Raw genomic sequence first — 14,243 nt, forward strand, 5'->3', positions numbered from 1 at the left:
GGGAGGCAAAAAGCTGATCCCTGGAGCCAGCATTACACTTCAGCCAACAACACCAGACAGAAGGATATCTACATCATCATATGGAAGGACGCACAAACGGATGGAGACACATATGGATCACATTAGTTTACTGTAAGGCTACGTCTTAGTTGGAGCTTATCTTGGCGAGAGCCGAGTTCAAATCAGCATGAAGGTTTAACATCTACTCTTATGTAATGGAAATCTGTATTAGGGATTCCATAATTTGCTACCTTTTGTTTTATTTTAAATATAATCTCTGGCTTTATATTGAACCCATACACAGTATCATCTATTATTTAGAATACAATATAATAAGAAACAAATGATTTGAGCTTTAACCAAACTAATTCCATGTTGATTAAAGAAGTATGCTTCTGTTGATTTACTACAGTTATCCCTCCTTTACTATTGGTCAAACCTGTGCTCCACCGTGTTTCAGGTTAATAATAAGGAAATCTAGTCACAAGTAATGAATTTTGGATTGAACCAAATCTCCAGTAATGGAATAGGGCGCCCAATTACTGTCCTCCGTACTGGAAAAATAAAGTCTAAAATAAAATATATGTATTTTAAAATGTATGTTCTTTACTGAAATGAAACACACACACACACATTTTTGGATAATACTGTAACGCCATTTAAAAAATGTACAGCGAAAGATATGCGTGCAAAATATATAACATAAGAAAATCAGTAACAGAAACCCGATGCTATATAAAATAAATACAAGCGTATACCAATCCTTCTCCAGCAATTCGTGTACCAGTGAAAGCACCGTAAGACAGTTTGATTTCATGACTAATAGTAGCCTACTACAGCAAATCAACACGTGTGAGTAGTGAAAAATGACAAGGCGGACCACTGAGTACCTGCTACAGGCTATATGGAACCTGTTGGAGCGATGGAGCCACCAGAATTTAAATGTGATTCGTAATAATAAATTGTCTTGCATTAAAACAAATAATCATGTTTCTTTAAAATGTGCCTATTTTCTCTAAATCGACGGCGAATGTACTGTACTAATTATTACACGGTACACTGCATGTGCGAATGCTCTGGGCTACGCTTGCTAGCATTTGCCAGTTCCTTATATATACCCCAAAAGTATCCATCTCATCATGCTTCTTTCCAGAAGACCGCCTGCACAAGAATACTTGTTTCTTCTACAGTTCCGGTCCTCCGTATCTAACGATGCATTGTAATATCAATGCGGCCGCTATCAATAAATGTCCTGAATTTAAATAATATGTCGTTAAATATTTGAGAAGTTGTTCTGTTGTTATAGAGCCTGGCTTGAGTCAATATAACGCTGCGCATTGCATAAACCAGTTGTACCTACATGTATTCTTTTCCCCTTTCATTCTACAAGAAGATCTCCATGGAAACCGCATGGAAAACGTTTCTACCCCTTTCGCCACCTTGTTATGCCAGCACACTGCTGCTGGCAAGCTCTCACAGGTCTGCTCCAATGAACCAACCTGCTAAGTGAAGCATGCGCACTTCCTGGGATCCCTAAATGGGACAATTCTTTCTGTGACGTCACGGCTCAGCCGTCTCCACAGAAACTTTTGTCCCAGCAGCCAATCAGATGGTTGGAACTCGGGGAGAGAGGTTTCTGTGCAGTGCTCTCACTCAGCCCGTACTGTCAGTCCCGGCTGGAGCCACCGCCAGACCTAATAATATAGAGTATAAAGAACGGAGGCTGTTAGGGAAGGTTCTATCCTGCCGCTGCAACTGCTATACAAAGGGCGATAAAGCCATCGACCGATATTAAGAGAGGAGGAATGCCGACTAGATTTTTTTTAATTACACAACTATAGTTTGAAACTGAAGAAGATTCTGAAGACTTCTGAAGGCAGGCATTTGATCGTCCTGTGAGCAAACCATTAACATTTATTTACTAAGAGAGGTCTGAGAAGAGATAGGCTATCTGTGTATAGTGTCGGGACTGGGTATACTTCCTGAAAAGGGCTGACAGTCGTGTTTTCACATCTTTAAATTAAAAGAATAGATTCTAGACGCGGAAAATAGGAACATTAGTTGTGGCCGCTTTGGGAAACCGCCAGGTATCATTTCTCTCACAAAGGAGGAGTTCTTCTGGTATTGGGTTTGTCGGAGACACGTCGAAAAGGACGAACGTTAAGAATAAATATTATAAAATTCGTTTTAATTTGGATATAATCGTTACAAATTAGACATAGGGGCGTAACCAGTGTATTCTTTTATTCAGAACACCGGACAGAAATACTTTTCTTCCAGAGCCTACAACCGATGGGGGAGAAATAGCCCGATTTGCTATCGCTATTTTGGATTCTACATCGGTGTATTTGCCCAACAATACAATAAAAAAACATACAATACAATCAGGAACATACAATACAAATCAAATGCAAGATATTTTTTTGTAAGAACTCCTTGTGGTAGCTACAAAGTAAATAGACAAACGCAGCCCTGCATTCAGAAATTGAGGAAGTGGACATTTTCGTGGATACTGTCATGAACCAGCCGAACGTTACAGTAGTAATTGAGAAATGCACACTTGGTCAGAGAACATTATAGAAGCCCTGGGAGATTGTATTTAATTATATTGTTGGGTTAAACAGCAGAACTGCAGTTAAAAACGAAAAGCTGCCAAAAGCATTGTTACAAGACAGGGTATTGCCCTGGCTCACATTTCATCCTGCACGGGGACTAGAGAGGGGAGAGGCACAGTCTAGCACAAAACAGAACAGCGCTTGGATACATAATAATAATAAAAAAGCAGCCAATAGCTAATTTGCATCGTCTGTTGAATTGAACCGATATCAGGTAGATAAAGAGGGTCCTGGGATCGAAATCTAATAAAGAACGAGAAGGATACATAAATAAGCTGTTTTTTTTCTTGTGGTGTGGAATGAAGATACTGGCATGATTCTTGGGTCTTAAATATTGCAACTGATCACGTAGAGGAGAAGAGGGGCTATTAAAAGCGACCGAGATCCAATTGTTTCGCATTGTGAGAGACAGATCAATTAAAAATTAACGAGGTTAGATGCCCCACCATTATTTTCTAGTGAGGTCATTCTAAAATCAGCGTCACTCTTCTAAGGTATCAAGCTCGGTAGGGATTTTTTTTATGATCAATAATAGGCGAACAGGTGCAAAGTAACATACAGCAAACAGGCGAGAAGAAAAAAACGACGAGGAACACATTGGTCCCCTGTTTAGGATAATGGAGGGCGATCGGGACATGTACCGCCAGTTTCAGGACTGGTGTCTCCGGACATATGGGGATTCCGGGAAGACAAAGACAGTGACCCGTAAAAAATACGACCGGATAGTGCAGCTCCTAAATGGATCAGAGTCCAGCTCCACAGACAATGCTAAGTTTAAATTTTGGGTCAAGTCCAAAGGTTTCCAGCTTGGGGTTCCAGATGAGATCAGCGGTGGAGAAAAACAAGTGCTGTACGTGCCGGTGAAAACTACGGTTAGTGATATTTATTGATATTAACCGCCTGCCAAAACGTGTGAATGAACAGTACAGGGTAGTGTGACCCTCATAAGATTCAAAGTCAGCACCACTCTGTACGTAGGCTACAATGGCCACATTGTTAAGTCATAGCGATTAATTAAAAACCTGCAGTGCCCATTCTTCAGGGTAATGCCAGCTTTTTGTCATAAATAAATAGCTTGTCATTAACAAGTACTGATATATACGATATTTTAAATAGTAAAACCTATTCAAAATATGTATTTTGGGTTTACAGATGTGAGTATGGTACATGACGTGCCGTTCACTACATAGGGCAGACTGCTTGATGCCCTGCCAAATGTAGCGCTTGTTCGGGGATTTCCTAAGTTCAACCAATATCTTCACATATGGACAACTTCTGTCAATGGTAGACGGTATAACAGCCAAGTACTGGTTCTAAGATTTCGTTTATGGAATATCATTTTACACCGCGACACATCATTTTATCTGCATATTGATAATCTTCTGGCAGCTCTTGCCAACACTCAGGCATTATGCATTAAACCTGCACGCAGAAGCTAAAACCCACACACTATTCCACTTGATGCAGTGATCCTTTAGCGCTCCCTACGATTCACAGTAACCATGGGAGTGAAGCTGAAAAGGCACCCTTTTCCTGTGATAACAAGAAAAAAACACATTGTATTAAGTTTGGGCACACTGTATTGCGCATCCAAAGCCTGTCACTTGTTGAAAATATTAATTTGCATATTTACCAAACGTATGAAATATTTCATAAATGTCCATTATAGAATATGTAAGTAATAAAAGGTGCATATAGGCCTTCTACAACAAGTGATAGTAAGAGAGCTAAAACATGTTTTTTTTTTTTGCATGTTATTTTCTGTAGCCCATCTTACCTTACGCAGTAAATACCACAATATTCATCTTTTCCGTCAATATATCAATACCTAGGCTATATGTCAATATTATATTGAAAAAACAACATGTTTCGTATTTGTTTTGGTGACTAAATACTTAATCAATTGTAATCGATCTATTATCATTTAGTCAAGACGGTACAGTCCTTGTGTTTGTGAAGAATGGTGTCGGCATATGTGCCACATGACATAGCCTTTTTACCACAAAAAAACATTCTACATTTCCGAAGACACGACTGTAAACTGTAGTACATAGATACTAAAGTAAATTATAGAAAAGCAATGGGTTTTAGGACGGTACTATAGTTTTTTTTTTGTTATTGGGTTATGATTAACTTCAATGTAAATGATTGTAGCCTATTATTTTGTGGACAGTGCAGTGCGTAATATGGTTTATAGGAGTGCATTAAAACAAACATGTATACTTTAAGAGGGAGATTAAACAACGCAAAGCAAGTTGTTTTAGTGTAGGAGATGGTGTATACACGCGCCCGTTGTCGCGTTTGATTCGAGCTTTGTTGTCCTGTATCCTGATGTAATGTGCATGCGTGTTTATTTGAGCAATTCACCTGGGTGGGATCCTGCAATAGGTGGCCACCGAGGGACTTTAATACTCTGCTAGTCATCTTTAAAATGAACTAGTCGAGTAGGCTACAGTGGGTCTTTAAATGCACTGCAGCAGCAGGATCTTCTGAAGTATAACGAGGCATCCCGTTATCGGACAGACACATTTGCTGTCCTGCCAAAATTAATGACCTCAAGAGCCAGTGCTGCAGTGTTCTTATTTTTCTGACCAACCCTGCAGTAGCCTGAGACAAGATGTTTTTAGATGGGGCTGTAATCCGTTGCTGCAGGTAATAGCATGAATGCTTCGGTGTAAGTAAAGAAAAAGACAATCGGACTGTGGCTACTTACCTACATCGGAAAAGCGACAAAGAGCGAGTCGGGCGCTAAGTCCAGACATCCTATCAGACTGTAAACATTATAAAAGGGCTTCAGTATGCCTTTGTGGAAACAATAAGCTGCTCTTTAAAAACAAACACAGAGCACTGCAGCAAATCAATCCAATTCTAGATAAAAAGCCGACTACATGAAAATGGGTTGTGCATTTCATTCTCAAAAAACACACAGGGAAGGTGATCCCTAATTAATTGCTTCTGCTTCTGATGCACGTTGCCATAAATTCCCCACGACCACCGTGTTAAAAAATACCACAGTATTTTAACGATTTTAATGAAGTATGAGGGCGGGCTTGCTTTACACTAAACACACATGTGCATTGTCTTGCTTACTTCTGGCTCTGTGGTGGGTTGTGAATTTAAACAGATCAATCTTTGTAGGCTTATCTTTCTGTGGTCTGGGGTATGTGCTTCAGGTCGCCAGGCAACGCATAAGCTAACAGTCCATTTCAGGCCCTGTGCAGGACAGCAGCAGTAGCACATTATAAAGAAAGACCTTTAGCTTCATAAACTTGAATTGGTTACAGTTACTGTATTCAATATTATAGTTAAAATAAGTATAGTTCCGAAACGGTACTTCAAGTATATGTTGACCCTGTTTATTGATGTCTCAGAAGTGCAGTGAAACACCACAATGTTATCCGTTTGCTAGGAATTAGAGAAGGTGCATTTATTTTCTTCTTCCCATTTAAAGGTTCCTTTATAAACGATTAGTGTAAAAGCCTATTTAGTAAAAGCGAAGTGAAATCAAAATAAAGCGCTGTTGTGAATGAAAGATAAGTGTGGTAAAGAATTGTAAATACATGGCATATGCATTGCAACGTGTTAAACATGGCCAGTTTTACTGCAAATGGTAAGGCTGGTAGGTGACGCAATCAAATATGAAGACCGGTACCAGCTCCTGCAAGGGAGCCGGGTCTTTTGCACAGCGGTATCGGCGCTATGCTTCAGAGTGGGAGGGCCTGGGTTCGCATCACACCTCCGTCTCTGAGAAACCCCTACCTTCCGGGACTGCGCGGTTCGCCACAATGCTGTTCATGTGTTTTGCTAACCAAAGAAAACAATTACAATTCCAGTGTTATTGGGAATTCCATTTGAGAACTAATACGTTATTTAAGGGGGCTGATTGCTTTCTTGTTCTTAAAATAATGACCTTTTCGGGCATTTGTACTTGAGTCAGTTACTTTGCATTTCCTTGGCATATTATTATTTATAGTTTATCTGGATTTTGCAGTAGACTGGTCTAAGTCTTCAGCTGCTGCCCAAACTGTGTTACTACATTAGGGCGGTACAGTGTCACATGCTCTGTTGCATCCATCTCCCTTGAGGGAAAGGGTGCACTTGCCTTCCTCCTTCTAGCAAGGCCTACATCCATCTGACAAGGGTTTTAAACTGGCCCTGTTTATATCTAGCTCCCCCACCCGCAGTTTCTCTTTGTATAGGATTCCCACTCACAAATCAGGGAGTTACAGCAAACCACCTGTAACCACTATAGTATGATATTCACTTTTCAGACTGCCTATTACATCTTGTGCTGTCTTTCTTGCTTATATGAGAAACCACTTTACGCTCAAAAGGTTTGTTCTTATTTCTTTCACAAAAGGCTGTTTTTCCACATAGAAACCTATACAGTATATCTACGCAATTGCATTATACTGTAACCTGGAAAAAATGAAGACATGAAGTTTTAAGCACCAATAAAAGAAAAGTACCATTAAGTACACTTTTAGAAGGGTTCTGTTGCATTCTGTATAGATACTGCTTGATACCGTTGCATTCTAGATAGATACTGTTTTCTAAGTGCAGATTCTGTAGTTCTGTAGCTCTTAGATTAAGTCTAAAGATACCTAAATGTTACAGAGCAGGCCGTGCCTCAGGCTTGTGCACTCATTCCGGATGGGACTGGTGCTTGCACTGGAGCAGGGGCAGGGAATTCTTTCCAGGTTGCTATGGAGACAGTCTATTATACCTGCCTGCAGTCTGCTGTTCCAAACCAGCAGCTCCACAAGGGAAGAGAAACACCAAAGCGGATTAGCTGTTCACACAGTCATTACAGCCAGTGTTGCAACATGATATACTTGTACAGTATTTTTCAAATGCTATACAATGCTGATTTTATATGTTCCACGAAAAATTACAAAATTACCTTCTGTACTTCTGTGCACACGCTAAACTTTAATTCTCTTGCATGTCTTTTTTCACGCACTATGAATTCAGTATCGTGTGGCTATGTTGACCCTATAGATTCCTGTCTGTTTATTGATGTCTCAGAAGTGCAGTGGAACACCACAATGTTATCCGTTTGCTAGGAATTAGGGAAGGTGCATTTATTTTCTTCTCATTTAAAGGTTCCTTTATAAATGATTAGTGTAAAAGCCTATTTAGTAAAAGTGAAGTGAAATCAAAATAAAACACTGTTGTGAATGAAAGATAAGTGTGATAAAGAATTGTAAATACATGGCATATGTATTGCAACAACATGTTAAACATAGTTTTACTGTGGTGAAGTAGTGAATGGTACAGTCAATCTTGGTTTTTAATTCATCTGGTCTTTTTTTTGTATTTTTTATTTTTAAATTTGGAATCACCAATTATTTTTCTTATTTTCTCCACAAATAAGAAGTAAGCCCAATTATTGTTTATTTCAACCCGGCTCACGGCTGCCACCCCCGCACAGGCCCACCATGCAGTCACCTACAGCTACAGCGTCGGAGGACCACGCAGCTCTGGGCAACTTACAGACAGGCTTGCAGGCGCCCAGACAGTCTACAGGTTGGTGCGCAGTGTGCCGAGGACACCCTGGCCGACCTAAGCCCTCCCCACCCGGGCGGCACTTGGCCAATTGCGCTCCGCCCCCTGGGAGCTCCCACCCATGGTTGCAGTGGAATAGCCTGGACTCGAACCAGACTACAGGGCGCATCCTGCACTCCACACAGAGTGCCTTTACTGGATGCGCCACTCGGGAGCCCCTCATCTGGTCTTTTGACTTGATTTGAATTGTTTCTTGACTGACATAATTCCTACCATCTATTAGTTCTGTACTGTTGTTTAATGTTCTTTGGGACACTTTGGTCCATCATGCAGTTCATAATATCTTGTTTTAAGAAGCTACTATTGAGCAGCAACCCCCCCATTACTATTTCCAGGTGACCTTGCTGTTATCTGTTTAAACCACGAAAAGAGCTTTGACCCTAATAGCACCAAGGTGTTTGAAGTGGAAATCTTTTTAAAAAGGAGAATGTCTAAAATATCAATGTCCAAAAATTGTTTTGCTAGATATTTATCAGGTATTTTTCACCTGCAGTAGTTTCTGTTGAATGTTTATCCCATTTTACCAAAGTTCATACTTCTGTACACCCTATTGCATTATAAACACGACTTAAATGATTGCAGGGTGCCTTTTTACATAATTAAAAAAAAAGTATTAAAATGTTGATACTTATACCTCACTATTACCATTGCCCTGCATGTCTTACTACACAATTTCTGTAGCTGCAGGACTGTACCACAGAGTCTCTTTGTATTCAATTGATCTAAACAACAGCTTAATAAATGGACTTGAATTTAGTGGTTCAGTGAATAATAGAACCTACGTTTAAACTTAGATTGTGCAGGTCTGAAACTTGAGCTAATTATAGTAATTACGGGTGGAATAGGAGATCCCAAATCAGTTGAGCTGTCATTGGAGGACTGGGAAACCACCACAATAGTGTCATAAACTTTTGAAATAGAACAAGACTAGACAGCTTATGGGATTTCTTTTTTTTCTTGGGGGGGGGGGGGGGGGGGGCGATCTGTCAGAAAACACCTGCCGTATGACTCCAAAACTTTTGAAGATTATATTGCAGAATAAGAAAAGTTTAATGTGTGGTATAGTGTTAAATTCCTGTTCATTTATGTATCTTTAGTTTTTTACCTTTTAGCACCTTTTTATGATGTTTGCAATTCTTATGAGCTCTATTTATTCCAAGTATCTGCTGTATATCTAACGAGGTTTCAGCTAAATTTGCATATACACTGGTTCAGCCAAGGTATTGTCTATTATTCCTGTATTTTACAAAATAATGTGGGGCATACTGTATGACCTTTCAGCAAGTTGGTTTCCCCTGCTCCATAGTATTGTATTGAACCAGTGACACAGAGTTTGAAGGTCACAGCTGCCCCCCATAGCTTTACCAGCCAAATTATGTTTATGCTGGAAGCCAGATATGAACAGATACAAATACGCTAGAGAAATTCTCTATAGGAAGTATGCATAGATACTTCTAATCAGACTAATCAGATACAATATTCACACCAATCTGTTGCCCTTACAATACTCCACAGTATCAGAGCCAGTAGCCTTTTTTGTGAATTAAATGAATTCTTTACTCTTCTGAATTTGCAGATTTTTATATTTTAAAATCTGATTATTAACCCCTGATATGTGTTCATAATCACAATTTTTAATCACTTCTCCAGCACTGTTTAAAGGTCTCATAATATAATTAGGCTTACAGAGATAGCCCCAGGTAAAATATGCTGGTGTCTTTAAACATGCCAAATATCCAAGAGTAAAGTAATAAATGTTAATTAAAAACACAAATGATTGGAAAATGAGGAACACATATGGGGTATTATGCATTTTCACATTGTATAATGTGTTCCTTTAAGTAATTAATTAAGTAACCTGTCATTCAGTTTCCTAGACAGCTTGACCCATTGACTTATATTGTCCTTTTTTATGTTCTAAAGCTTTGCTAGAAAAAGAATCCTTAATAAATGTTGATTTCTTTGATTTTGCAGGAAGGCGTGGGGATAGATGAGAAAGTGTCATTAAGACAAGTGGCTGTGGTAGAGGATTTCTTTGATATAATTTACGCCATGCATGTTGAAAATGGAACTAATGGAGAAAAAACACGGAAACATGCTGGACAAAAGAGGACTTACAAGGCGGTAAGTTAACCTTTTATCAGGGATAATGTACGGCTTATGTTTATACCTTTGTATTGCTTAAATGTAATACTTTTGCTTATTTGTGGGTATAACTATTCTTAACCTAGTCATTTCTATTCTCCAGTGATTCCAAAGCTAAAGTGGTATTCACCACAAATATGCAGCTATGACATAATTATTTGTCATAGGTGGCTAATTATTTTAAACTAGGGCTGTGTTTGAAGATTCGTTTGCTAGCTAGGAATTCAAAGGTAGTTTTAAACCTTCGAAGGTTCACCAGGCAGCATTCATACACTCTATGTTTATTTTTTATTTTTTTCTCTGTTAACAGAAACCATTTGACAATGTGTGAATAATATAAATCCACCACCGTCAGTTCCCTCTGGGTCACGCAGTAGTTGCGCTCTGCACGGCACCCAATGCAGGGGGTTAGCGATTGCTGTGATACCCTTTACAAACCGCCGGTAATAGGAGGCCAGCCCCAGGAAACTGCACAGCTGCTTCATTGAGGAGGGGGGCAGGTCACAGCAGCAGCTATCTTCTCAGGGTCAGTAACGATCTCCTGCTCGCTAACCCGGTGTCCCAGGAAGGCCGTTTGGCGGCCCAGCAGGTGGTACTTTCCCAGGTGCAGTCTCAGCCCTGCAGCGCTGATCCTGTCCAGCACTTGACGTAGGTTGTGCAGAGCTGGGTAGGTGGGGGCGTGCACCAACAGGTCATCCAGGTAAACGATGCACGCCTGCCTCGGGATTCTACTGAGCACCTTCTCCATCAGCCGCTCAGACCAAACGGCATCACCCGGAAATGACAGAGCCCCTGACCAGTGGAGAATACATCCAGGGCGAGCTCCACCTGCCAGTAGCCGCTGCGGAGATCAAGGGAGATGAAACAGGACAATCCAGCGGGTAAACAAGACTACCAGTGCTGCCCACGGACTGTCAGATGGCTCGATAATGTCTGTATCCAGCATCTCCTGTATCATGCTTTCAGCCACGGGTAGACGGCGAGGTGGTTCCTGGCTTGGGGGGGCTTCCCTGGTGTCGATTTGGTGTTGCACCAGGCTGGTCCGACCCCCATCTTTGGGAGCACTGCGAAGGTTCCCTGGAATTCATGAAGCAGCTGCTATAACTTGCCCTTTTGTTCCAGGCTGAGACCTTCGCAGCTCCTTTGCCACACCCCTTCCACGGCTTTGCTCAGTGTCGGCAGTGATCCGGTCCCTCCTGTTGCAGTTGCCACTGCCACCTGGTGGAGAACAACTGTCGCTGCACCCCACTGTTTCGCAGATGATTCGCTCCAGGTCTTTGTCTTCGCCGTTGCGGCCTTTTGTCGCCCCCCTCCTGGCCTGCTGGGGGAGGCATTTGTGCTGGCGCTTGCAGCAATGCTGCCGCTTGCCCCAGATATACTGGGAGAGCAGTCCAGTCCTCCGGGAGAGGACTATGCACCCACCAACCCTAATGGAATCTCCAGCTGCAGTGCTGGATCGTTCCTGAACTGCACCGTCCCCTTGGCCAGGTCTAGTCACCCTCTCAACCGCTGCAGGAAATCCAGCCCAAGGATGCAGGGGTCCTGGATGTCAGCCACCCACACTTCGTGCTGAATGAGCAAGTGTCCCAGGTGGATCTCCAGCCAGCCACGGCTGTTGGCTTGAGTTTAGCCCGGCTGGCTGCGCTCGACTGCTGCACAATGCCAGTGTGGACTTGACACTAGACCGAGTGTCAATTAGAGAGGTGCAGGGCACGCCTTCCACTCGGCAAGTCAAGTGCAGGTGCGCCCCGTTGTTTGTCCTCCCGATGACAGCCATCACCTCGTCGGGGACAGATGTCATCACAGTGGGGTTGGTAACGTGAGGCAGTATTCCCCTCCTTTGCTGACCCTGTGTCATTTCCGACCATGCAGGGTTTGACGCCAAAACCCAGGGAGAGTCGGCAAGACTCCATCTTCTCTAGCAGTCGACTTGAATGTGCCCGGTCTGCCCGCACTCCCAGCAGAGACGGTGTCTGGACCGGGGGGGGGGGGTTGGGGACGGGGACAGCCATGCTGCCATTGTTTTTTGAATGGCCACTATCTCCTCCATCACCTCGGCCAGCCCCAGCCCGCTTTGATCCGGCCCCCCTTCCACCTCGGCTGCTCTAACAGCAGGTCGGCTCCGATGCTCACCTTCCTCTTTACACTCCTGTGCTAGTTCTCACACTCCTGTGCTAGTTGGAGGGCACCTTGGACATTGTCCACCGACGCTGTAGCTCTGAGGTGGCTTCATGGTGAGTCTACAGTGTGAAAAGAAAGTGGTCGGCTGATGGTGGAGGACAGCGTGTGCTCATCTTCGCCACAGTGCGGGTGTGGTAGCGGTGAGCTGAGCCTAAAAATAATTGGATATGCCAAATTGGGAGAGAATAATAAAATAATTGGCGATTACTAAATTTAAAAAAAAACAGCAAATCGCTGACTTGATTGTACAATATGTGCCTTTAAAAACACTCACTGTAAACCACCTGTTGAAAGTGGAAGACACCGATTGAGCAGCTGCCTCAGTGTCTGTACTGCAATAAAACACGCAGGAGTCATTTAAAAGGGTCATGTTTTATTTACAACATGTCAAAATATGATCGTTAAATGTATGAGTGCCCCAACGATCCAAACTGCCCCATCAAGTCACTGGAGAAATATATACTGAAATGTCCAAAGAATCCTCCAGCTTCCTATCTTTATCCAGGAACCGGACTAGATCCAACCAAGGTGAGCGATACAAATATCTGGTAGGCCATTAGGAAAACATAAAATCAGTAACATAATGGCAAAAAACGGTGTTTTGTACATTTTATAGAGACGCTCATAGGCAACGTTATTATAATGGAGGACTATATTTTGTAGAACGTTCGTTTTAGAGTATGTATATGGAAATATGCATACAAAAAAACAATAAATACAGTTAAAATAAATACAAATTATGATTAATTGTGCTGTAACATTAAAGTATAAAAGCAATAAGATGCCCCACATCGGGCATTACCAGGCTGGTAATGCCTGATGTGGAGTGTCTTATCGTTTATATATATGGGTGTTCTTTTAGCTGGAGACTACTGTATATTAATGAAGAGTGCACTATAATTAATATAACTACTTTCTGTTTAACTGGTTTAAATATCCTTCTTGCAACAATTGTATGTACAGTATATCAAGTAATGTTAATTTTGCAGGATTCCGGTGTATTTTTTCCTTCTTTCTATCCACCAGTACTGTTGATACTCAGTGAAGCATCTTGACATTGAGGGCTGTTTGATGCTTGCATGTTTGTCAGCAAGAAACCAAAAAGATTAGAGGAGCTGTCAGTTCTAGTAATAGGTTTCTTCAAGTTATTAAGCGATTGGTCACGAAGTTCAGCTATTGTTGCTGAAATTAATCAATGCCACCTGATAACTTGCAGTTGAACCCTTGCTAAGAAACAAATCTCAGTACAATATGTCCACTCTCTAGACGGATTACTCTCAAGCACACATCAATGCCACTTTTTGTTAAAAATGTGTTCCATGACCCGCTGATATTTAAGCTCGTCAATCTCACTCTCTTGAAGCAGCATTATAGTACCGGTACTAGAAGAAGAAAAAAATAACCATGATGGACTTTTTTAACCTTCGTTGATGGGATTCATCTATGTGCCGCTTGTTGTAGCTCTTGCTCCATGTCGTCTGTTTTTAACAGGGACGGAGGCTGGGCCTTAACTACTATGCAAATTAACTTGTCTGCATTCTTGGTTATAGAGCTTTTAGCGTCATCTCATCTCACCGACAAGGAACAGAATACGTAATGGCAATGCTTCACACAACACTATGCTTTAGGCGAGTTTAATAACAGTAAAGAGGTCACGTGCAAAACATGTAATCAAATTATTTAAATGTTTTCAAGTAACTTTGTTGAATAAAATCTTCTCCTGTTGCATCACAT

The 14,243-nt window shown here is 41.6% G+C and overlaps 1 protein-coding gene across 3 annotated transcripts in view; it reads left to right on the top strand.

Moving 5' to 3' along the window:
* The first annotated feature begins 1,671 nt into the window (after window positions 1-1,671).
* The window catches only part of LOC117435799 (nucleolar protein 4-like), a 94,742-nt gene continuing 82,170 nt past the window's right edge, over window positions 1,672-14,243 (top strand). For all 3 annotated transcript variants that reach the window (XM_034059233.3, XM_034059234.3, XM_034059235.3), the window contains exons 1-2: window positions 1,672-3,487; window positions 10,158-10,307. In XM_034059233.3, coding sequence (XP_033915124.1) covers window positions 3,233-3,487; window positions 10,158-10,307 — 405 coding nt within the window. In that variant the 5' untranslated portion in view covers window positions 1,672-3,232. The remainder of the gene's footprint in view (window positions 3,488-10,157; window positions 10,308-14,243) is intronic.

Source organism: Acipenser ruthenus, chromosome 3 (genome assembly GCF_902713425.1).
Source record: "Acipenser ruthenus chromosome 3, fAciRut3.2 maternal haplotype, whole genome shotgun sequence".
Classification (NCBI taxonomy): Eukaryota; Metazoa; Chordata; class Actinopteri; order Acipenseriformes; family Acipenseridae; genus Acipenser; species Acipenser ruthenus.